The following is a 27,517-nucleotide window of genomic DNA, read 5'->3' on the forward strand; positions in this document are numbered from 1 at the left end:
CTAGTCTGTTTTTCATCCTTCTTCATGAAATATGTTACAATAATTCTGATCACTATATATGTATGGCCATTATCTGTTGCATTCTTTTAAGGGAATTTCCCATCAAGTCTGTTTTGACTCCTTCTTCATGTATGATGTTTCAATCATTCTGATTACTATATATGTACAAAAAACATGTATGTCCATTATCTGTTGCAATCTATAAAGGGGCTTTTCCATCAAGTCTGTTTTTACTACTTCTTCATGTATTCTGTTACAATCATTCGGATAGCTATAGATGTATGACCATTATCTGTTGCGATGTCTAAAGGAGATTTCCCATCTAGTCTACAGAGCTGTGTATCTGCACCTTTATCCAATAACAAACGTACAATATCCTCATGTCCTAATTCACATGCAAAGAATAATGATGTCGTTCCATTTTCGTTTGTTATATTTATGGTAGCATTGTGGTCCAGGAGAGAACGCACAACATCTATCCTACCCATAAAGCAAGCAATATGTAATGGAGAAGAGCCAGCTTCCACATCAAACACATAATCTACTGATTTCTTACTTATATAATCTGCTACATGTTGTAATGCATTCTTGATGAGACTATCAAAACAAACCTGTTTATATTTATCTAATGTTTTTGTTGGATCATTTTTTATTGTATCTATTATAGACTGTTTATTAGGGCCACATATATTACAGTCAGCATTGTTCTCTAGAAGTAACTGTGTTATCTCTAGGTTTCCACCGTTTACACTGAAGTATAATGCACTACCACCATCAAAGGTCTGTGCATCTACGTTTGGTTTATGTTTTATTAACAGCTGTGCTATACTGATGTTGTTACTAGTACATGCCGTGATCAGTGGTGTAAAGCCACCCTTGTTACAGAAATCAACATTGGCATCCTTCTCTAACAGTAACTTTACTATATCAGTATGCCCCTTACAACTTGCTGTATTGAGAGGACTCCAGTCATCCTTGTTACATAGTTCAACATTGGCATCCTTCTCTAACAGTAACTTTACTATATCAGTATGCCCTACATTACTTGCTGTTTCCAGAGGACTACAGCCATCATTGTTACATAGATTAACATTGGCATCCTTCTCTAACAGTAACTTTACTATATCAGTATGGCCTTGACGACTTGCTGTATTCAGAGGACTCCAGCCATCATTGTTACATAGATCAACATTAGCATCCTTCTCTAACAGTAACTTTACTATTTCAGTATGCCCTTCATTACTTGCTGTATTCAGAGGACTCCAGCCATAATTGTTACATAGTTCAACATTGGCATCCTTCTCTAACAGTAACTTTACTATTTCAGTATGACCTTTATTACTTGCTGTATTCAGAGGACTCCAGCCACCATTGTTACATAGATCAACATTGGCATCCTTCTCTAACAGTAACTTTACTATTTCAGTATGTCCTTTATTACTTGCTGTATTCAGAGGACTCCATTCACCATTGTTACATAGATCAACATTGGCATCCTTCTCTAACAGTAACTTTACTATATCAGTATGCCCTTTAATACTTGCTGTATTCAGAGGACTCCAGCCATCCTTGTTACATAGATCAACATTGGCATCTTTCTCCAACACAAACTTTACTATTTCAGTATGTCCGTTCTTACTAGCTGTATTCAGAGGACTACCGCCATCCTTGCTACATAGATCAACATTGGCATCCTTCTCTAACAGTAACTTTACTATTTCAGTATGTCCTTCCTGACTTGCTGTATTCAGAGGACTCCAGCCACCATTGTGACATAGATCAACATTGGCATCCTTCTCTAACAGTAACTTTACTATATCAGTATGTCCTTCATAACTTGCTGTATTCAGAGGACTCCAGCCATCCTTGTAACATAGATCAACATTGGCATCCTTCTCTAACAGTAACTTTACTATATCAGTATGCATTACATTACTTGCTGTTTTCAGAGGACTACAGCCATCATTGTTACATAGATTAACATTGGCATTCTTCTCTAACAGTAACTTTACTATATCAGTATGGCCTTGACGACTTGCTGTATTCAGAGGACTCCAGCCATCATTGTTACATAGATCAACATTGGCATCCTTCTCTAACAGTAACTTTACTATTTCAGTATGCCCTTCATTACTTGCTGTATTCAGAGGACTCCAGCCATAATTGTTACATAGTTCAACATTGGCATCCTTCCCTAACAGTAACTTTACTATTTCAGTATGACCTTTATTACTTGCTGTATTCAGAGGACTCCAGCCACCATTGTTACATAGATCAACATTGGCATCCTTCTCTAACAGTAACTTTACTATATCAGTATGACCTTTAATACTTGCTGTATTCAGAGGACTCCAGCCATCCTTGTTACATAGATCAACATTGGCATCTTTCTCTAACAGAAACTTTACTATTTCAGTATGTCCGTTCTTACTAGCTGTATTCAGAGGACTACCGCCATCCTTGCTACATAGATCAACATTGGCATCCTTCTCTAACAGTAACTTTACTATTTCAGTATGTCCTTCCTGACTTGCTGTATTCAGAGGACTCCAGCCACCATTGTGACATAGATCAACATTGGCATCCTTCTCTAACAGTAACTTTACTATATCAGTATGTCCTTCATAACTTGCTGTATTCAGAGGACTCCAGCCATCCTTGTAACATAGATCAACATTCTTCTCTAACAGTAACTTTACTATTTCAGTATGACCTTTATTACTTGCTGTATTCAGAGGACTCCAGCCACCATTGTTACATAGATCAACATTGGCATCCTTCTCTAACAGTAACTTTACTATATCAGTATGACCTTTAATACTTGCTGTATTCAGAGGACTCCAGCCATCCTTGTTACATAGATCAACATTGGCATCTTTCTCTAACAGAAACTTTACTATTTCAGTATGTCCGTTCTTACTTGCTGTATTCAGAGGACTACCGCCATCCTTGCTACATAGATCAACATTGGCATCCTTCTCTAACAGTAACTTTACTATTTCAGTATGTCCTTCCTGACTTGCTGTATTCAGAGGACTCCAGCCACCATTGTGACATAGATCAACATTGGCATCCTTCTCTAACAGTAACTTTACTATATCAGTATGTCCTTCATAACTTGCTGTATTCAGAGGACTCCAGCCATCCTTGTAACATAGATCAACATTCTTCTCTAACAGTAACTTTACTATTTCAGTATGGCCTTGACGACTTGCTGTATTCAGAGGACTCCAGCCGTCCTTGTTACATAGATCAACATTGGCATCCTTCTCTAACAATATCTTTATTATATGAATATGTACTTCCTGACTTGCCATGAGCAAACCAGAAACCCCATCATCTCTACTCTGATCCATATCCACATTAGTATGTAACATCCACTGTACCATATCAGTGTAACCATAATAACAAGTTAGTATCAGTGGAGTAGAACCTGATCCACAGTCCTCTTTTGGTATCGCTGTATCCTTGGTATTGGCTAATGTTACTTGTTGTGACTGGTCTAGTTGTAGTATGTTCTGTAATAACATTTCTCTGAATGATGATACTTTCATATTATTGTTAGTCAATACAGCTACTACCTTCCCTGCTAACCAGTCTTTTATCAACCTTTTTAAATATGATTCTAAAAAATCATCTGGTATTTCTATAATGAAGTCTATTTTACATTTCTTGTCATCTGGTGATGTCTGCCAACAGAACCGTTCATGTACTAAACCACTATCACCGTGATCTATCAAACAATCAATCATTTTATGACCAAAGTAATGAGCAAGGAAGTCAAATAGTTTATTATGTACAGTTTTATAAATACCATTCTGTTTAAAGATAAATGTACCATCTAGAGTGTCAAGTGCTTTCTTTAGTTTTGGCTTTGGTATACTGTTGAACTCACAAGCCTCACATGTGTCATTTATGATCCGTCGTTGTTCATCTGTCGCTTTACCCTGGAACCATTTCTCATTTAGTTGATTATTAGAGAGAACACATAAAGCAAGACTACACAGTTTATAGTTTCCTTCATCACCATGCTCACTTAACCTGTCTAATTCTCTTTTATAGACATCAAACGGATTTTTGAAATATTCTTTGACATCTACATCTTCTTTTTCGTGATATAAGGAACATAATAGTGGGAAGAAATCACATTTAAAAGACAAATCATCAATATCTGTCATGCTTGTACCTATATAGGTTTTTGCTATATTTGTTTTCTCTATAGATGTAAGACATAACTTTTCTGATATTAAATTACATTCACAGGATTTAAAAGGCACTAATGCATTAAACTTATCATCTTTATATACTTGTAACCTACATGATACTATAATCTTACAACATTTGTCTGCAATAACTCTGTCAATCACAGGTAACAATTGTTTCCAGTTGTCAATTTGCTGTTGATTCGCAGTGAAATTTCCACAAATATCATCCACAACGAAGACTGTCTGTTTACCAGGCTGATAATAAGTTTTAATGTCGGCTGGTAATTCTACTGGTATTATATTAAAACCTTTCTTCTGTAAAACAAGTGCTGTGTGTCTGGCAATAAATGATTTTCCTACTCCTGATGGGGCAGTTAATGTCAAGCAACTGTTGTCCTGTAACTGTTCCATGACATAATCACTGGCTCGCGTAGTCACAAACATTTTATCTTTTGTTTCCCAGTCTTTCATTTGTGCATGTATCTGATCTAAAACAATATATGAGTAGCTAATAAGAATTCAAACAATCCCTATTTATATGAATTATGCATTATCATTTAAAATATTGTAACCTTAGGAAGCTACCATTTGATGGGGGGTTAGGATAAAACATTGTGTCCTGTATTTGTTTTTGTTGTAATCTCGGTCCTGTCTTTTAATTTTTTACTTTATTTGGTCCTGCCTTTTTTATCCTGACTTTTTATACATAATTTCACATCCTGCCTTTTTTATTGCCAAGTTGCTAATCCTGCTTTTTTTTTACTCAAAACTTCTGTCCTGTCTTTTTTTTTACTCAAAATTTCTGTATTGCCTTTTTTTCAAATTTCATCATAGACCTCACCCATCCCCTTCCCAAAATGGTAGCTCCCTTTGTCTTTGGTGAATGTTATTTCATATATATTGTGTCATTGCAGGAACTTTTAATAAACGGTATGGGGTTTAATTGTTGTAGCAGCTTGCTGGTGACCTGCATTTGTGTTAGTGCTTTAGAGGATCAATTTATAAAATCTTTTAAAAAAACTCGAAATATTTTCTTTATAGTGGATTTAGTCTATGGTGTATGTTATTTGTGAACTTTTATACCTTAATATACAGTATCGGTTTAATAATTCTTGAAAGGTTTAGAGGACACTTGACTCATTAGCTATCATACCACATCTGCTTGTTTAAAAAAACCCTCAAAATATAAACTTTATAGCAAGACAATAACAGATTGTATACCACTGAACATTTCTATAAACATGTAAGTTATTATAAAATCATTCAAAAGACTATGTCTATTCATTATGTTGTCGATCCTTGAATCACGTTTTGACCTTGAGTTAGTCAATGTCAGATGTCATCTTCCTCTAACATTATATTATTCTCAGACTAATTCGACAACTGACAAATTATGGCAGAGTTAAAAGGCTTTGAACTGACCAAATATTAAAAATAAATAGCTGCTAAGCATTTCCAAAGGTCGCATGGGTGCATTTTTTGCTGTTGTTGTAAAGATATCAAATACATGAACTAATATTATACCTCTAATATTCTTTGGAATAACTTCTTCCAGCTCAGTTTTCATTTTTATTATTTTCTCTTTAAGACTTGAATTTTCTTCTTTTTCTGAAATTATAAAAGAATTTTGATTATAAAGTTATTCGGTGAATTACATAAAGGAAAATGAACTAAATAAATTTATTATTAGAAACATGTTTATATAACTAGATGTGTCGAAACAACACGAATAGCCCCGTCTCAAAAAGTTAAAAAATCTGCAATTTCAACAACACATGTGGACAAAAACATGCATGGATAGTATCAATACTTAATTTGATGAACAATTTCCTTGATCAATGAGAAGGTAAATTTCAAACTATCAGCAAAGAGGAAGTGGATGTACTAGAGATATATTAAGAAGTGATGAAACGACATGAAAAGCAGTTTAGCGGAACTTATCATAAACTTGATCTGTAACTCATCATGGTAGACTCACATATAAAAATCACTACAAAATCTGAATTTCAACAATTTATCAAAGCCTAAAGCCTAACATTTATGCAAAAACTAGCAGAGTGGAACGTAATTTAAACTTGATCTGTAACTCATCATGGTTAAATCATATACCAAAAATAAACCCAATATCTGAAGGCGATTAGAAAAAAAATGGTGTGTATTGGTTTCTTGCGGAATGATGGTATGACGGAATGACGGAATGATGGAATGACGGAATGAAGGAATAAAGGAATAACAGATTGACGGAATGACAGAATGTTGGAAGGACAGTCAAAGGTAAAACTATATGGCTTACAACCCTAAAAAAGAAGTCAAGGTATAATTGTCAACGAGGAAACTCTTCACAAGAGACCAAACGATACATAAACAACTATGGGTCATTGTATGACCTTCAACAATGAGCCAATTAAGCCCATGTCGCATAGTCAGTTATAAAAGGCCCCGAAATTAATAAAGTTCAATAACTTCTCAATGTCATATCAGCAATTCATGAAAACTAAAGGGAAGTTATCTTAATAGATATAAGCCAGTCACCACAGTTTCATGATGGCTGCATGCTCACGGCATTGTCCGAAAACTGGGAAGTACACTTTTTTATGAATAAATTACATTACTCCGAAACGAATAATCTAAAATTTATAAAAATAGAAAGAGCACAGCTATTAACAATTCAACAAAATGTTTTGAAAATTGGTGAATTTTTTTTTGAGTTATTGTCCGAAAATTCCCCCTTTTAAATGAAAAATACAAAACAAAGCTCACTTAAAATCTAAAACATATGAAAATCGAAAGGGAGCTCACGTCAATAGAAAGTTTCATCCTAATTGGTTCAAGAGTTTTTGAGTGATTATCCGACATGATGATGACAGACGGACGAATAGAGGAACGGACTGACAGACGTAAACGTGTGTATTCAAATGAACAAAAAACAAATATGCAACACAGCAACAAACGACATCCACTGACCTATAGGATCCTGACATAAAACATGCACATACTTGGTCTACTAAAGACTAATCCGTTGTTGTTGATTTAAGCGATGATCAAGAGTACCAAAACACACAATATTCCAAATTGTTATTCAAAATCTGGCTATGGCCCATCAATGCCTGAGATTAGAAGAGCATTTGGTCTTTCTTATGATTTTAACATTTTATGGCCAGTACATTTTTAAAATTTAATTAGTGAGTCGTTTAAAGTAAGGTATAAATGGGAAATATATAAAGTAGTTAGAATCACAGTAAGAATATCAAATTAAAATCCCATAAGGTCCTATGTTAAACAAAGTCCCCTGCTGGCCGTCACTTTGTATGATGGATCGGCTTCAAAGAAACTAGATTTTGTTTAAGCAGTTGTTGAACCATAAAACTAAAGTCAATGACAGAGGACGTATGACAGACAGAATGTTTGTACTTGAAAACAAGGTAGGAAGCACCAAGATCATCTACCATCTGAAAAAAAAAGCTGTATACAAATAGTTCATACATCACAGCCGCTAAATAGTAATCCCGTATGTCTGGCATACTGCAACTTCCATCGCAGGGCTGACAAAAATCTTAACAAGATTATGACAACATTTACGTTAAAAATGAGGTCAAGGTCAAATTATATATGCCAGACAGACATGTACACCATACAAACATTGTTTAGCATATACACTATTGATTATAGTATCTAGAAGAAACATGATCAATGAATCATTAAAACGAGGTAACAGTCAAACGATATATACCAGACAGACAGGTACACCTCAGAATAATTCCATACATCAAATAAAGTTGACATATTGCTTAAAGTAACTAAAATTCAGACCACATTTTCCTATATCTATTAACCAGGAAAACCAAACATTGAACAATTAACCATGAAAATGAGGTAACGGTCAGACGAACCCTGCTAAACAGACATCCATACCTTATATTCATTCCATACACCATATTTTGTTGAAATATTACTTATATTATCTGAGAAGATGACCAAACTTTGGACACTTAACACTGAACAATACACCATGAAAATGCTTATTATTTTTGGAAATCAGACTAAATCACAATAAAATGCCCAAACGATCGCAGAGGTCGAACCCTCAACAGTTTGGGCAAGTATAAAAGCTACATTGAAGCTCTGAATTTTTAGTGTGATTGAATATTTGACATAGTATAGTTTCTGACACATGTCGTTTAAGAACTAAAAAATTGTGAAGTTTGCCATTTACCTTGTATCTTCCAATATCCAAAACTAAATACTTGGTTAGAATCAGTATATCAAGGAAACACTAGAAAGCATTTTTCATGAAATTAAACAAACATTAAATTTTACCCTCTAGATGCAGATCAATTTGTGAACGGGAACCAAAATCTAAACTCAAGATTCAGCATATTAAAGAACCAAATATATTCAATTTTTGTTGAAATCCAATAGTTTCTGTTAAATGTTGATTTTGGACCAAATTGAAAACTATGCCCATAATCAAAATCTAAAAACATGATTAGACTCAGCATAACAAAGAACCCCTTGAAGTCAGTTTATGTTATAATAGAAATAACTTTAATTTAGGACCCTCTGAACCTCAATGTCGACCAATGAAAAAAAAAGTTCCCACAATAGAGAATCTCATTACACGATTAGATTCAGCATAACAAATAACCCCAATAATTCAATTTCTTTTATAAAATCAAACAAAAAAATGTGTTTGGACCGTTTGGACCTTTGTGTGGACCTATTTGAAAACAGGCCTCAAAATAAAAATTCTGAAAAACTTGCCGGAAGATTCTGCATATCAAAACCCAATATTTCAACTTTTGATTAAATCAAACAAAGTTTTTTGGACCTCAATGTGAACCAATTAAAACATTGGGACCAAAATTACAAAATCTAAAAGCATTGTTAGATTCAGCATATACATGGGTCCCTTTTTCCTACACAGTTAGGGATATAACCCCAAAAATCAATGAAAACCTTCATTTTTTGGTATGGAACCTTGTAGTCCAATTTTATAGCGATTCATAGACGAATTTTCAAGTTTTTAACTAGAAACCAAATGTCCTTGGACAATAACGACCAAGAAGCTGACAACGTCACAATCTTTTCAAATACAACATATTACCGATAAACCGACCTTATCACTTAACTTTAACCTTTCTAAAGTTGTTGATAAATTTTGAAATACGGTTTCAACTTCCTCAGGCAAATTTTTCTTTGATGGATTTGGGCTAATTTTTAAGGTTCTTTTAGGTTAAAAGCTCTTCAACTGTTTCAGTCTCTATACATACAAACGTATCCATGACTTTCAAATATTCTGATATGAGCATTCCTGATGAAGGTAAATCCAGAAAAGTATTACAAACCCAAATACTCAAATTACAAATTCACAACGTGTTGTTTTAATTTCTTTTCTCTATCTGATAAAGTGTACAAGATAATTATCATGAATTGTGAAAGGAGTAGGTCCGGTAAGGACTCATTTTGGCCTCAAATTTCAGTTTCATCTGACGAAAGATTTTGACCACTTTTTAAACACTTAAGTGTCTATTTCACTTGATTCAATTAGTTTATGTGAAAGATTTTAATTGATTAAGTCATTAAAAACGATCCGATTGAAGCTCAAATATGAAAAATCTCTCAAATATGCCAAAAAACGTCACTTTTCAGATTATTTTTGTCAAAAATGAAAGTGGCCGCATTCTTGTTCATCCACAACCTTTATATATGTTATGTATTATCATAAAATACAACTTAAATTGCAATATTAAGGATTAACACGAATGCGGCCACTTTCGTTTTACACGGAAACCGTCTAAAATTTAACTAAAATGATAGAATTTTGAGGATTTCAGTAATTTAGTATGACTTAATGGTGCTACAACCCGATAAATGTGCATTGTATTGTCAAAAACAGCCCATATTTATGTAGCAGAAGCATTCATCTGTCCAATAAATAACTAAAAGTTTACATTTTAACAATTTTGTAAACTGTTATATTTTTGGGCCAAAAAGGGGCCTTACCGGACCTACTCCTTTGCCCCAAAACAATGAGTTCATCTTGCATGGTTTAAATATTGACATAAAGAAGATGTGAAGGATAAAAAGTTACTTTTTTGTTAACTTTTTTGAGAAATAACAAGGTTACCTTTCAGACCATGTAGAATCTTCTGAACTTTTTGTTTCGTCACAGTGTCCAGTGAGGTTTCTTTAACACCAGGATCATTATTCCCACCAATTCTTACCATTATCTGTTCACAAATGAAAAAAATCCCATTAAATTGATTATAAATAAACAATTGACACAGAGGTATGTCTCCCGCTTTGTAATATTGATGGTATAATGCAAATGTTAAAATTGAAAAGGCAATACTTCATCATGTAAACTATGCAAATCATTTAATGTAAAAAAATCATGACTGAATCTGCAGGGCCTACATGGAAAAGTGAAATGCCAATGCTTATAAAATTGTATACCAAATACCATTGACTTATAAATTGTTCCCTTCAAACTAACTAAAATTTGTAAAATATGTAAAAGTTTCAAAGTCAAACCATGATGAGCAGTAGGGCTAACCAATCTCCATGGAAATGAGACTTCAAAATGCGAATACAACTGCACACCTAATATTAGTGACTTAATACTATGTAACATTAGTCATTCCTCTTAAACTGATCTATTAACATATTAATAATGCAAAACTTTCAAAGTCATTGTATCATGATTGAAGGGAGGACACACACGATCTCTATGGAAATGAGACGTGCCAATGTTCATAAATCTGCATATCAAATATCATTGACATACCACTAAAACTTCCCTTTCAACTTACCTTATCACAAACTGATACATGTAATTAAAGCAAGAGTTTTAAAGTCAATAGACCATGACTGAGGGGAGGGCAATCTATTTTCCATGGAATTGAGATGTGCCAATGCTTAAATAATTGCATACTAGAATCATTAACATACAACTTATGATTCTACTTGAACTGACGTAAGCACATACTACGACATATAAAGTAAGAAAAATATTTAAAGTCAACAATCTCTAGGAAAATGATGTGTTTCACTGGTAAAACTACTGCGTTCCAAATATCATTGTCATATTACTTGTGTTTCACCATAAACTTGTCCTTATTACAAACTAATACATTGATAATGGTGCTTTTTCAACTTAGTTGACCCGAGACAAAAACAATAATTTCAATTTCAAACATGAAAGCATTTCTCATCCCCATCTTTTATCCTATGTTTGTTTCAACTGCATGAAACATAAAAAGTCCATAACGCTCCTAAAGACACGTAAAAAGTTGTCAAAGTCACCCTCTGCATTCTGAACTGCAAACTGACAGACAGGTTCCCGTCATACCCAACATAATTGCTTACAAATGTCATCTAGAAACCTAAATTCTTACGAGGCAAACTAAAGTAAAATAATAATGTGTCTGATGACTTGAGAGGCTCGTGCTTTGCAAATTTAAAAAGTGGCATAATTCTTAATTTTCAGTATGCGATCAAATTGAAAATAAACAAGATCATGTATTTTATCTTGTTATTGGCTTAGAACAAGCTGTCAGTAACTGCAAGTATTCTCAGATCCGTACTTAGTATCTTTCTGTTGTTGGGATGTACCAGTACCCGGTGACCATGGTGACGTCTTCATGTTTTCGTTACATGCATTTCTATTTGTATCCATATGCTGAGTTAAGCCTTTTTCAACTGATGTTTATAGTTCGTTCTTATGTTGAACTGTCACACTATTGTCCCAGGTTAGGGCTGGGATCTCGCTAACATGTTTAACCCCGCCACATTATGTATGCATGTGCCTGTCTCAAGTCAGGAGCCTGTAATTCAGTGGTTGGTTAAGGTTTCTTGCTGTGTTACATATTTGTTTTTCGTTCAATTTTGTGTACATTAATTAGGCTGTTAGTTTTCTCGTTTGAATTGTTTTACATGTATGATTTCTGGGCCTTTTATAGTTGACTGAGCTGTATTGGCTTTGCTCATTGTTGAAGGCCGTACGGTGACCTATAGCTGTTACTGTATGTGTCCAAATCTTCTTTTTTTCTATTTATATTAGCGCAATTAATATTGGATTAAAACAGCTGATTTACATTGAATAAATGAGAAGTTTTTGTAAACAAATCTTACATTCATATTTAGCTAAACCAGATTCCTAATTGGCCTTGTAGTTTTGGAGTATTATGATAACATTTGTTGTAAACATCACATATATGTCAATGTTCTTCCTATTATTACTTTTTTGGCTTTTAAAACATTTTAAATGAGCGTCACTGGTGAGTCTTATGTAAACGAAACGCGCGTCTGACGTACTAAATTATAATCCTACTACCTTTGATAACTATTATGTAAACTTTCGAAAAAAACTTACTGCTTTTACTGTTTGAACAAATTGTTGATATTGCTGTGAATCCATAGCTGTCATTTTTATGATCTTTTTGTACCAAGACTGTAGTCTATATAAGTCTGCTGCTAATCTGGTATCATGGCTCTCTGGTTCTGTATCTGAAATCCGTATTTCTTTAACCATAGACACTAATGTAACTAGTGTCTGGAATCCTAATCTGTTTGTTAGCTGTGGTACTGTGGTTCCTGTAAAATAAAGTGTCTTTCAAATGTTGTTAAGTTCAGATCCTGTTTGAAAACAAAACCTGTGGTGATATCTATATTGAAATTTTAATATGTTGGATGTTCACACTCTTGTTACTAGTAGTTATACGACCATTAAGAAATAGTATACCGTTCTTGATAAATAATTAACTAGTTCATTTGTTTTGTCTCGAAAATAAATAATGTCATTGGTGACAATTGGAGAACAGAAACAGTCAAAATCTACGGAGCTCCAAATAAGCTTGAGAAGTATGGACATCATTATTTTAACTTCGGTAAAATTTAAATCAGAATTGATCACTTTTCTTTTCAATGTTTTATATGAGATCACCTACAATTATGCTATTAGTGGTTCATGCAGGTCTGTCGTATTCCTGTTTTGTTTATTATCTGAGAGTAAATAAGGTTTTCTTGTTTGACCTATGTTTTACAATATGGTATGGGTTTTGCTTTTGATGAAGGCTATACGGTGACCTTTAGTTGATCACATGTACTTTCGCATTTTTTGGTATTTGGCGTGATAATTGTCTCATTGGTTATCATATGGTGTTTTAATAACAATTCAGCAAAAGTTCAGAAAATTACCTGTTTCAAGTAACTTTAATTCATCTTGTGTAACATTTATTGATTCCAAGTCAGAAGCAAGCTTTGCATTGACAGGGTCCTCCTTGAGAGCATTCAGGAAAAACAGATAATCTTGCTTACTTCTTATATGATCAATAAGTTTTCTATTTATTTTGGCTTGTATGCCACTGGTATTTATTCCTGCACGATCATCAGAATCTAATACTCCCTTTGATATTAATGAATCAATGATGCTTTCTGTATTAGACAAATTCTGAGTCAGATTGTGGTAGTTCTTTTGTAACCTGACTGAATGGAATCCTGTAACTAAATTTAAGATAAGTAATGTACTGTCATATTAAATAAAGCTTTGACATTTGGATCATTTGACACTTAATTACAAGAAGATTGTTGTGCAACTAGTATCATTAAGATATTTGCTCATGTTATAATGTTCGTGTTAACTGTTGATTTACATTTTGTATCTATAAAAGTGTTCAAGATTATAAATAAATGTTTAAAATGGAGCAGCTTTTTATTTCAACTCGCCAAATTGAAATCCGACTTGCCAGATCGGTAAGGTTCTAACATGTTGAACTTGCCATTTTATTCATACCTTAATATATTTAATAAACTTTTTTTTCAGAAATAACTTTATTATATATTTGTTTGAAGCTTGTTAGAGAGTATCTTTGATAGTTTTTATTTATTTTTTTGTTTCAATGGCTTCTCATTTAGAAGTGCTTGGTCATTTAACTTCCTTTCATGTTATTTAAAAGCTGAATGAATAAGAATCTTATCTAATATTGCCTTTCTAGTATCCTTTATTAGAACTAAGTATTTATTTACAGTTTATCAGACCATGAAGAAATTAACTCTTTATTCAATCTTCAAAATATATCTAATAAAAATATATTGCCAAAGGGAAAGTGAAAGTAAATGTATGTATCTGATAAAACATATTTTGATTAGATTAAGTTTTTTATATAATAGTCATCTAGCCGATCAGAACACCTGTTACATAATATGTATCATCTGGTTCCTGTTTATACAGAAGTCATGGATAACGGTTAAAGATGTTTTTTGCTGGGTTGATGCAAAAACGCCAAAAAAGTGTCACTAGCCAAAATGGCGAGTTCTATTGAATCTGGACTTGACAAATACAATTCTTACTTGCATTTGGCGAGTTCGGAGCGGAGGTTTCATATTCTGGATTGAGGAATTTCCTGGCGGTGTAAAAGACCCTTTGAAGGCATTTGACTGTTATGTTATGCTCTGTGTGGTCAGGTTGTTAGTTACATTGTAGTGTTATGTCGTTGTTATCCTCTTATATTTATGCGTTTCCGTCAGTTTTAGTTTGTAACCCCGATTTTGTTTTTTGTCCATGAATTTATGAGTTTGAACAGCGGTATACTACTGTTGCCTTTATCTTGAACACATTCCCAACTTTCATTCTCACTTTTATAATACACTAGTAAAACATGCAGGTATATAACACATATATATTCAACTTTTTTTTAATTTGAAGTTTCATATGACTTTGATTCAAGACCCTATGGACCAAGCGTGAGCAAATTCCTAATCGGGCCTGTTTACGACTCCTACCCGACCGCTATCCGATTTTACATGACTTTAACTCGACCATTTACGACTTCTTAATGACTCAATCACGACTCCAACCCGACCACTAATTGAAGATGTATTCGATTATTCCAACCAATTTTCGATCACTACACGATATTTACTCGACTAACTATACCAACGTAAATATACTCGATGTCATTCGGATTTCGACCAGACCAGGAATATAGGTCGTATTGGGGTCGTAGGGATAGTCGGCAATCGGTCATATAAGTACAATATCAGTAAAAGACAACGTCTGATTTTGTTATGCCCTGTTACACCAAACCTACTTATACGTTTCAATATTTAGATAGGACGTCTATGCATAACCCAACAGTCTTCTCCGGAATTATAACACGCAGAATTTAAAAGATACACTTTGTAAAATCTAAAGCCATCTTAATTTTTTTTAAGGAGCATGACATACTTCGTAACTGTGAATCGGCTCTCAATATCGAACGACAAGAATTATTCCGCTTTAAACTAGAATATGGCAAGCAGCTACCACTATTATTTGTCACTAAATATCATTTTTCGTTAGGAAATATAAATAAAGCTTTACGAAAACATTATAAAAAACTACTTCGCAATGCGAAATGTAGGGAGTTATTTCCAAAACCACCAAATGGTGGTGTATAGTTAACAACATGAAGGATTGGGTTAGGACCCCCGATGAAGCACCCCTCTTCATATGAGCCACGGAATAATATAGAGTTTGTCCTATTCTGTACTGCAGAAACACGATGTGTTGGGTCCTGGAATATAGGCAAATGTGGCTGATAGGTACTTCCAGACATTCAAAACGTCCCGACAGTTAGTTTCCGTTTTCTAACTTTATTTTGCATCAATCATAATGTACCATACACAACAAATCAAGAGCGAGTTTGGATGGCGTATATTTTAGCGTTCTTGAGTAACGACTCTTTATAATGTAATATGCAAGCGAGGGCATTCTCTATTCATTTGGTTAGATCCAGTAGTTTACAGAAAGTCTGAGTAAAATCATATATTTAAGATATTTATATGAAAATAACGCATTTGGATTTGTAAAAAAAGTGGTAAGAGTTCCAGAGAGACAGGTTAATAAATGTAACGGAGCTTGAAGAGAGTTTTACAAGGGCAAATACGTAGTCATCAAGAAATGTAGAAGAGACAACGGCACACACGTCGACAACTGTATGCGCAGAATGAGAGATGTACAGGAGCTCAACAAAGATGACCGAACATAGTTATAAAAACTTCATCAGAGTGGACGCTGATATGTTATTTGAATTTTCACTGCTCCTATCTTGAAAATAATACCACCTGATTTGATTTGTTTACGCATAGATAGCAATACACATACATTTAACCATACTCTTTTCCTTGCTTACTTACAAATTTTAAGATTATTGTTAGTGTCATAAATGTGCATATGTATGTACTTTCCATAGATTTGATATTAGTAATTATAGATTAAAGATAATTTATTTTTGGTGTATCCATGGCAGCAACCAGTATATATTTACTAGATATTTAGCAAAAAAAGGGGGGTACAGATGTTACATATTTCCCGACAATATAGCCAAAAGTAGAAATTTAATCCTAAGTAAATACAGAATTTACTTCCATTCTGAAAAACCTGAGATCATCCCAATTTTTGTTTAGTTTAGTGTTGCTTAGTTTTCATTTTTCGATGTTGTTTTAGAAGAGTGATGTTTGTCTTCTCGTCGATTTTCGTTTTTCGCCATGACTGAGTCGTTTTGTTTTCAACCTTTGAGTTTGAAAGTTCCTTTGGTATCTTTTACTTATCTTTAACAATTGTATCTATCCTTGCAAATGTAAAAGGAAGAAGTACATGGATGAATTTTTGTGGAGTTAATTTTTTGTATAATGCCTTTATAGTGTGTTATAAATAAACAGTGCCAATATGTTTTTGAGCTCTGAACACCGTATACAGAATCGTGTAGCAGTCATATGTACGCGTAATTGACCGAGTAGATGTTGAAGTGGGGTCGAATTTGGTCACGTAGAGATCGGGTATATTGTCGAGGAATGAAAATAAAAGAAGTCGCAGTGATCTGGACGAGACTGGGCATTGGTCAAGTTTCTCTGGACAACAGATCAAAAAGGTTAGCGTTGATTGAGATGTAAGTTGTGCAAAAGTCGCAATGATCGAGTTGCGATCGTTGAAATATTTGCATTCCGACCAAAATTGATCTTTACACGATTTTCCCACAATCAGTTCGACTGCTACTACATATCTCATTTCGAGTGACTGGCTTCTCGATCCTTACCCGACAGTTTTTCACATGTAAAAAAATATCGGGTATAATGTCAAATCGATGATCAGCAAGGTAGACCACCCCAAACGTTCTTGTCAAACGAGTCAGGCCTGTCTTCTGAATGCTTTACATGTCTTGATCGTGATAAATGAACCTAGTTTAGCAGTTAGGACAATAATAATTCAAATCATTCCTAACCTTTCTTTTGTAGAATGGAACATTTTGGTTTAATTTCATAGAGATTTATACACTGCTACCCATTTTTGTTATCAAGCAACCAAATGTCTTTAAACGAAGATGAAGACCGAGAATGTGATAACAGTATACGTTCATATGAAAATCAAAGTATCATTGAACAAGAAATATGTGCCCAGCAGATCTGAATTTCTTACAAAATACACCTACTTGTTTAAAAAAAGAAAAGGTTTGATCTCCCAGTCAACTTATTTTGTCGCATTGACATCTATTTACCAGACACCCTGGTTCATACAAATAATCATCATGTAAACTTAAAGATGTACTTAGGTGAGGTTTTGGAATTCGTGGCAAATGTTCGGACTCCTTGGTGTTTTTCCATACAAAACAAGGTAAAATATTTTGCCCCATAGCACCCATTTATTTTTTCATATAAGACTTAATAGCTCATTAAAGGTAATTTACCGAAATTTTAGAAGATTCTTGATTTTCTTTCTTTTGGTTTGAGAACCAAATAATACCAATGCAAACATAGGTAAAAGTCCGAGTCAGCCTTTTCCCGCCATATTTTAAATCTCAAATATCTCGAAAAGGAGGTCCATGACCTATGGATATTTTTAGCTTATTTTTATCTGTAACGCATGCTCTACCGGCTAATAGTATCAATTTTAAATTCTTGATTTATTAATTTTCACCTCACCTCACCTAAGTACATCCTTAATACTCACTACATGATTTAACGTTGGACTGTGAAAGAACTTCATAATGGGAGAGTTGTTGACCTTCCATACAATCTATCAGGTCTTTAGAAACAGTAGAAGACTCCCTGAGAACGGCTAATAATACATCGAAGCAATCTTGAGGTCTTTGGATTAGAAGGTCTAAGATACATTTGTTGCGGTCAGATTGTCTGGGATGATGTTCTATTTCTGCTCTGTCTTCTTTCCTTAGGATACATCTAGAAATCAGTAGATCAAGGACCTCATTATCTAGAATGGTGTCTTGTATCATATGATCATAGAAATGGTACAATCTGTGGTGAACTGGAAAAAGAAAAAAAAAACCATGATGTAACCATGGCAGTCTAGTTAGATATAATGATGGTTTTGACCACTGTAGTGTCCTGTTTTACATCATAATAAAAGTCTACAAATTGACCATATGAACATTTTGTCCGCCATGGTGTCTTTTTTAAAATGAGAATAGAAATCAACCTTATGCAACATTTTTGACAAAATAAAAGGAGTATTAGGTCGTCTTGCGATTAAAATCTCCAATGAAATATTTTGAAAAGTTAGCATGTATATTTCATTTTACCATTTGTAGGCATAACGTTGGTAAGGAAAAAAATGTGTTAAGTTGTAAACAAAATATGAACTAGTTCAGTAACAATTGACGTAAGACTAACCTCCCAAATTTACAAAAGAAACTAAAATTAGAAATCATACAAGACTAACAAAGACCAGATCTTCCTAACTTGGGACAACCCTCATACCTCACTAATGTTTTTTTTTTATTTTAAAGTTCCAATGTTAAATGAGATTTTATTCAAATTCATCTTTTTTATCTTTGTTTCTTCTTCGCTACCCTATTTTCGTCCTATATTTTTGTTTCTATATTTTATCAAAAATAAGGATTTTGTTTACATTTCATGAAAGATAAAAAAAAATTGTCCATTTCTTCTCAAATGATATGAGTGTATATGATCTTTGATTTACTCCATTAGATTAAAAGCAATTCAATTTGCAATTTTTATTTACAGAAGAATTATTGTCCAATTATCATTATTAGTTTTTTTATTTAGGAAAATAGATGCAAATATGGTTACCCATTGAGACCTAGATTGATTTCAAGACATATTGGTACCAAAAGGTATTTTTTTTATCTCATTCCCATTTAGCCACCATTTTTGGGGTGGTGACCTATGATGTCATTCCTCCAATTTCAATAAAAGTTTAAATGTATGTCTTGTTATATTTTACTTGAATGATTACCCAGTGTTGTCATCATTTTGAATAACTTCAATGTAAAATACGTGTAAATTGAAACTATTGCTTGAAAAGCAAAATCTGTTGATTTGTTTTTATTTATAAATCTACAGATTATATATTTATTTAAAGATAGAGTTGGACTTTTATTATGTTGTATTACATACATGAAACAGTTCAGCAAAGTAAATATGCAGATTTCGGAAGACAATAATATCCATATTTATTTTTTCCCATAAAGTATGTCTATTCGTTTAGTTTCATTAAACGCGAATGGTATATGGGAGATATATCAAAACGAAATGCATTATGTCAATGGTGTCCGTAAAAGAATTGTGATTGTAAATTTTTGCAGGAAACTCAATGTACACAATTTGTAGAAAATGAATGGAAAAAAAGAATGGGGAGGGTTAAGTTTTTGGTGTAAAGAGTCTTCCTTTTCCAAAGGGGTAGCAATTTCAGTGAAACCAAATTTAGATTTGAACATTACTGAAAAATATAAAGATGTAGAGGTAAGGAAATTAATAGTTGAATTCAAATTAGACTGAAACGAAACTGTTCGAATTTTTAATGTCTACGCCCCTAATAATGGCATAGAAAGAAAACATTGCTTTAAAAAGTTACAAATAAATAAAGAAAATGATATTGTGAATTACGTTAGGTGAGAATTTTATTGGTGTCTAAATAGGAAGTTAGAAAGAAAACATATGTCCAAGCGGGACGATGTTGGAAATTATGAACTAAATAATTTCATTGAAAAAAAAATGAACTGACGGACATTTGGCATCTCAGATATCCAAACAAAAACAATACAAATTTTCAAGGGGCCAATCATACTCGAGAATAGATTATGTATTCACTATCGATTGTAGATTAAACAATGCAAAAATTATTTTGACGGCGTAACAATTACTATGAACATCGTCGAACCAGAAAGATGCCCGGGTTATTGGAAAATGAACAATGGTATGATTAAAACCTACCTATTCAAAAATACTTTTGAAACATTCTTGAAATCTTTTTCTTGACCAAACAAAAGCTTTTGACTATGCAGAATGGGAATGGTTAGATGCATGGTAAGAAACAATTCAAGTTGTGGAAACTTTTCAGGAATGGGTTATCATGTTTAAAAAAAAATGCTTAAATGTGTTTAATGACTAACGGTTTTCAATCAAGATCCGTCCGAATTTCTAGATCAATCAGTCAGAGCTGTCCAATATCGCCGATGCTATACATTTTACAAGCAGAGCCGATGGCTTATTCAAAAATTCAAGGGATACATTTACTCAACCCTAACAAAGAAAATGAAAAGACAGAGGTTAAGATTAACATATTTGTAGACGATACACATTTTTTCTTTATAGAACAGAGGATTCAATCGAGGAAACATTTAAGGTTTTAGAAATATAAGAAAAAGCATCGGGAGCTAAGATAAACTATGAAAAGGCTGTTGGGGTTTATTCTTAAAAATAAAACAACAAAATATAAAAAAATAGGTGGTCAAGTGAACAAATTAAAGCATTGGGAGTCATGCATGGATACAATGTTGATATAGAAGCTATAGGGTTAGAAAAAATAAAGAAGATTTTAAAAGGCGTGTCTTGAGGTTTTGAAATCTCGTGACCTACCATTGAAGGGCAGGATCTAAATATTATAAGCATTGATTATATCTAAAATAGGGTTCGAAATCGAAATGCGAGGTATACTTGAAAAATATAAAAAGAAATATACAATGTCATGTGGAATTTTATATGGGAGGGAAAAGTAAATTTAATTAAAAGGGACGTGTTGCTAACTAGTAAAGGAAGGGGTGATTGGTTTGATCAATATAGACTCGTTCATTAAATCCAAACAAATCAAAAGTATGCAAAAGATTTCAAGATCAAAAACTGATAACTGGAACACAGTAGCCAAATGATTACCACAGAAGTTTGATATCAAATATAATTATGATAATTCTTTAACAAAGTGTTTGGATTTAAAAGGATTACAAATGGAAAACTTTCCAAAATACCTAAATCAACAACGTTTTGGAAACATAAACATTCAAAACAACAAAAAACCTAAATGTTTTGCTTACTTCGGAAAAAGTGGAATTCATGCAATAAAAGATATTTGGGATGAAGAAACGAAAAATATCAAAAGCGACAACTTTATATACAATAGCCTTCATGATAAAAGAAACTGGATTTCGGAATGGACAAGGTTAAAATTAGCTATTCCAAAATTGATCAAGGACAGACTAAAAACGTCCACGTTGATCCCGAATCTCCATAAAATGACTATTACAATAAAGATACATTTGCATTCTACGATAAACAGAATAACGTAGTAATACCAAGTGAGATATCTTTGAAATTAATCCAATATTCGTTAAACTTAGATATCGTTTCAAACTGTCAAATAAAATGGAATATTCAGTATAATTCGTGTCCCCAAAGAAGGCAAAAAAAAAATAAATAGCTGGAAAATTGTTCATAACATTATTTATACGGAGCAAAAACTATTCATAATCAGGAAATCAAATAATGATAAATGCCCGTTTTGTAAAATAGAAAACGAAACTGTCACACACCTTTTTCACAGCTGTAACACTATAAATGTTGTTTGGGAACATATTTTTGATGCGCTTAAAAATATAATGTACTTAATAACACAGTATATATTCCTTGAAGCGAAGAACTTAGGAATGAACGAATACACCAACAATTACAATGTCATAACTAATACGATTATGAATACAGTTAAATGGATTATTTGGAAATGTAGGAATATAATCAAATATCAGTCTAAAAGTTTAATTCCAGTCAATTGATATCATATGCAAAACGAGAACTGGGCAGTACTGGCATGAAAATACGGATTTTTCGTGTTATTAAATTTGCTGTTACAAAATGTTAAAAATTATTATAAATTATGGAATGTATCTCCCTCATGCAAATTAAAGCTCTGATTCCTTTCACGAATTTGGCTATACTTTTTGGAACTTTTGGATTATAGCTCTTCATCTTTTATATAAGCTTTGGATTTTACATATTTTGGCCACGAGCATCACTGAAGAGACATGTATTGTCGAAATGCGCATCTAGGGCAGGAAAATTGGTACCGTTAATGTTATTAATTGAATCTAAAGATAAATCATTGTTTTATAAAAAAAAATTGCAGCTGAAATAAAACTTAATAATAAATCTTTAGTAAGTGACTTATCAATTTGTACTTACTTTCCTTTCCTTTTTAGAACATTATACATCCAACAATAGAAATATGAAATACGCGCATTTAAAATGTCGAGCATGTTACCTATTACATCACTGACAGACACATTACAATGTAATGCAGGTGTTAAAAGTACAAAAAATTAAATGTCAATTCTAAGTAAAGTTTAATTGTTGTGTAGATTGTAATGTGTCTTTTGTGGACTTTTGATGTATTTTATTTATGATAGAATGTTATAAATATTTTATACACAAACTATGTCTGTGTAATTAAAATGAATGTATAGTTTATGTGTGCAAAACATATAAGATAGATTTTTTTATAATAGAGTTTATCGTTTATCCCTGGACGATGAGTCATTGTAACACAGGCCCCTTGTGTATACTTCCCTGGGTTATACAAGGTTAATTATATTCAAGTGATTTTCAATAAATGTATCTGAGGTCTTAAAAAAAAATATACAATTGACAGTTGTCACTTAACTTCACTTATTCTTTCGTTTTTTCTGCACTTTATGACAACGATGTCTGTAAGATTGATAATATACCTATTATTTTGGTGAGTAAATCCCATTCTTCTGTTCTGAGTTTGGCCTTTAGTTTATCTTTATGATCACGGATAGCTTTGATAAAACCACCTTTATATTCTCTGTCGATGAAGTGTTCAATAGCCCTGGGTACAGTATAGAGGACATTAAAGGCTGCTTGTAAAAGGTGATCTTCTTCTGTTGGTATTCTGTTAATATAAATATCAAATGACGATCCCTCTAAATTGAATTAAAGACTTACTGTTAACATGCAAATTAGTCTAAAGTTTCAACTTCAATAGACCATGACATAGTGGGCAGAACCAAATAATCTGTACGAAATAATTAGTACCAATGCTTTTACCACATATCATGAATTTATCATTAGTGGTGACCCTTTAAATCACAACATGTTAACTTTAGTCATATAAAAGGAGTTTCCTGTAATTTTGATTTCAAAATTATTGAAATTACTAAACTAATTTTTGTATATAAACTGAAAAAAGTTCTGTTTGCACATATTTATATTTATTACAATTCCAATGTCTCTATAACGTATTATCGACAAATAGTTTTTCATTCAGTGATTACTGGTAGGACATTTTATTTATCAAATTATAGTTTAAAAACCGAGCAAATAACAATTAAGTGAATTGATCAAGCTTGATATATTTGACATGCCTTCCCTTGTGTTAACTAAGCTGTTGTCCTTTAAAACAGTTGTTAAATGATTCGTTGCATGTAATTTGATCGTTTCGAATAATTTATTTCTTATAACGGGTAGTGCACGTCTGATTAAAATTCTGTCATCACTTTGTGCCTTGCACTTGCATTGTCCGGTGGCTTAAGTTTTAACATCGTATTAGTGTAAGTAAATAAAGGCAACAGTAGTATACCCTGTTCAAAGTTCGTAAATCAATGGACAAAAACAAAATTGGGGTAGCAAACTAAAACTGAGGGAAACGCATCAAATATAAGAGGAGAACAACGAGACAACATTAAAATGTAACATACACAGAAACAGACTAAGCATTAGACAAAATCCGATGAGAATAACAAATATAACATCAAAACCAAATACATGAATTTGGGATAGAAAAGTACCGAGAAGACAATCATTCAAGTTTCATGTGACCTTAAGAGAAGTTTTAAAGTTTATAGTCAATGACAGATAGTGCAGGGCCAGATAACCTCTATGGTAATGGTATGTCTGCTTCCCTTACACTGCCCTTAACACAATTTACAAATTTTTGATGATGCTGCCAACAAGGACTCACAAAGATGTTCAACATCGCCACATTTTTATGTGCCTATATTTGAGTGGTTGTCTTTTGTTCGTCTCTGTCGTATTTGGTTTTCATAAATTGTTTTGTAATAAATTAGACAGTCTGTTTTCCTTAGTGAATTGTTTGAAAATTTAATGTTTGCCATTTATAGCTCTCGACAAAATATTTTGAAGGTTATACGATTGCATATTATTGCTTACCACATATCCTTATTTTTATAAGTAACACCCTAAATACAGAATAACCCCTCCCAAAAAACATGTTTCACTGTATGTCTCTGAAAACTCTTACTGTAATACATGTTCATGTCAATCAACATATTGGAAATTTAACGTTTGTCCTCTTAAATTTTTTTAGGATTAGTTTAGATTATTTGATCGTGCAACTTTGTGAACTCTGCGAAATTCTAATATTCTGATTGTTATGCAGTGTTTGGAGAAACTATCTTTAATTTTTAGCATAATTCATAAATGTGTACTTCACTTCTTATTCGCAATGAAATACTGCTATAAACGGGTTCATCAAATAAAAACACACTGTGTGATCTGTCATTACAGAAGGTTTTCACTACTTTAATCATTTTAAATGTTCAGTTAATAACCAACATAATAAATCACTGGGATAGCAAAACAACTTACGGTTGAGCCTCGGTTGACCCCATATGTGTACTTCTCCCTTCAAATTCTGCTATAAAAATAAAAAATACTCATACTTATTATTTAGTTCTACACAGTTACTTATTACTTTGTAGAAACTCAAGAATCTAGTTATTATATATTTAAATTCCTTTCTCGATCAATACATCATTTGCTGAAAAAAATAATATAAAAATAAAAAATTGTGGTAGCAATAAATAATATAATAAATATACCAAGCTCAAAAGATATTTTTTTACTGTTCATAGTTTATATCTATTATAGGTTTAACCGGAAACTGAGAAAGTACTATGGGCTTTAGCGACCTTGGCCTTCCATGAGTGTCTCACTCAATCCTGCAACTCAGAAAGGGTCATTCATGGACAGTAACTGACATTTATATCATCATCAGCCCAGTAGCAAAACCTAAATTGCATGAACTTACGAATATCTAACAGAAAACTGGCTCGGACGTTGCCCAGTAGCCTTGGCGTTTTCTGTTTATTTTTGTTTTGTGAGTTTGGCTGTCCTTCTGGTGTCTTTCGTCTCTCTCTAATAACCACTGGGTCGATGATTCTGCTGGTGGAATATTTGTTCCCGATGACATCATCCGCCCAGTAGCAAAACCTAAATTGCATGAACTTACAAAGATCTAACAGGAAACTGGCTCGGACGTCGCCCAGTAGCCATGGCGTGGTCAATTTATTGACGATTTATGAGTTTGACGGTGCCTCTGGTGTCTTTCGTCCCTTTTTTATACCAATATTGACTATTTGTAGTTCTTAGTTACCAAAAAATTGTTGATATGCAAAATGTAGCTATATTATAGTTGCGACCGCAAATTAAAAATAAATTGGAAATATGTACATTGGACACATATGATGCCCCCATTTGCATTCACATAAAGTTATAAGTGGGCATAACTGAAGACATGCTACCCAAATTTGTACTTGATCCGTGTTTTGTGGTAATTAAAATTGAGTAAAGGTTTCATAACATTTGGTTGAGACAATTTAAAGTGAAAAACTTTTGGACTTTTGATGTACAGACGGACAAGTGTAAAACTTAATACCGCTTCTTCTAGGACAGGAGCATAAACAGGATAAAAGTGTTCATTGAAGGGCAATAACTCTGATTTCAGCTGACATGTTAAGTAGAAAGTAACATCATTGTATAAAAGGATGGTGTAGCAACTTATGGTAGTATGGGAGTCTAAAATAAAAATGATAGAAATTGGTTCATACTTTGCAAAAACGTCGTATTTATTGATGGATGTTCAAAAATATAATAAAAACGATAGGGCAATGTGCATTTTCACAAGCTACAGATGATGACAAATTGATACATTTTGTATGGATTCTACAGGAAAAAAACACCATTTTGTGATTAGAAACTAAACAAAATGATAAAATTGTAAATTAAATTAAAAAAAGATAGCTCTCAGACAATGCTTTGAGACTATCATAAGAACACATAGGGTCACCGTACATGTTTTCCATCTAAAATACAAAATAGAAAAATTCCTAAAATGCACTGTTTCAGAGTTACCTCCTCTGAAAATGCCAGTTTAAAACATTAAAAAAAAAGATATAATCTACACCTGTAAATATTAATAATCCTAAGCTATATTCTTATAAATTGGTTCTTTTAAATGAAAATTGACATTAAATATCTGCATTCCTGCATCCAATTTTGCTAACTTGATAGACAATCTGGACCTTAGGTTCTCTGTTTTTTACAATCCAAGATGGCGAAAGACACCCATACCACATTTTTGGTCAACGTTGGTTCCAATCCTATCAATGTTGTCAAAGGACAAGATTTATTTCAAGTATAAGGGAATATATCATAGATGACAGATTACTGAAACGAAGTATGCACTGCAAATATGATCTTGACTTTTTAGTATTTTTATTCTCTTTCTATCAAGTCTATAATAATTTTCAAGATGTTTATTTTATCCTTATACTTTTGTATTTTTCATTTTGTTGGGTTGTTGAGGAAATTAAATATAATTTACAAACAAGATACTCTAAGGACATACTGAAAATTGTTGGTGTAAAATAAACTAGTAGTTTTAGAGGGAAAGACTTACAGATGTTTTTAGATTTCCTCAGGTTGAAATTTGAAATTTTGGTATCGACTTTAACTAACTCTTTTTGTATTTGTAAAGAAAATTTATAACATCAATAAATACCTGTCTCAGAACTAGACACTGACGTTAAATCTGTCTGACTATTAAGATATGGATCCTTGTCGGCCTCATCTACTGATGGAACCACATCTCCACCAGCTTCTGCCATACTCAACAGGCTCCCTCTATCTTGTCGCTCTTGTTAACTGAATGGACAAACTGCACACATGGCTCTGTAAATTTGGGTTAGGATATCCATGTTATCTAT

The 27,517-nt window shown here is 32.9% G+C and overlaps 1 protein-coding gene and 1 long non-coding RNA gene across 2 annotated transcripts in view; one reads left to right on the forward strand and one right to left on the reverse strand.

The window, feature by feature from the left end:
- Window positions 1–27,517, forward strand: part of LOC143055563 (uncharacterized) — a 436,292-nt gene that overhangs the window by 48,172 nt on the left and 360,603 nt on the right. The window lies entirely within an intron of this gene.
- Window positions 234–27,418, reverse strand: LOC143055111 (uncharacterized). Its single transcript, XM_076228254.1, has 11 exons — window positions 27,313–27,418; window positions 25,119–25,167; window positions 23,216–23,403; window positions 18,193–18,507; window positions 13,404–13,709; window positions 12,580–12,800; window positions 10,333–10,435; window positions 5,730–5,813; window positions 3,248–4,693; window positions 1,244–1,345; window positions 234–1,147 (listed from the first exon to the last, which is right to left on the reverse strand). The coding sequence occupies exons 1-11, from the start codon at window positions 27,416–27,418 to the stop codon at window positions 234–236; spliced, it is 3,834 nt and encodes a 1,277-aa protein (XP_076084369.1).

The sequence above is a fragment of the Mytilus galloprovincialis genome, chromosome 12 (genome assembly GCF_965363235.1).
Source record: "Mytilus galloprovincialis chromosome 12, xbMytGall1.hap1.1, whole genome shotgun sequence".
NCBI classification, from domain to species: Eukaryota; Metazoa; Mollusca; class Bivalvia; order Mytilida; family Mytilidae; genus Mytilus; species Mytilus galloprovincialis.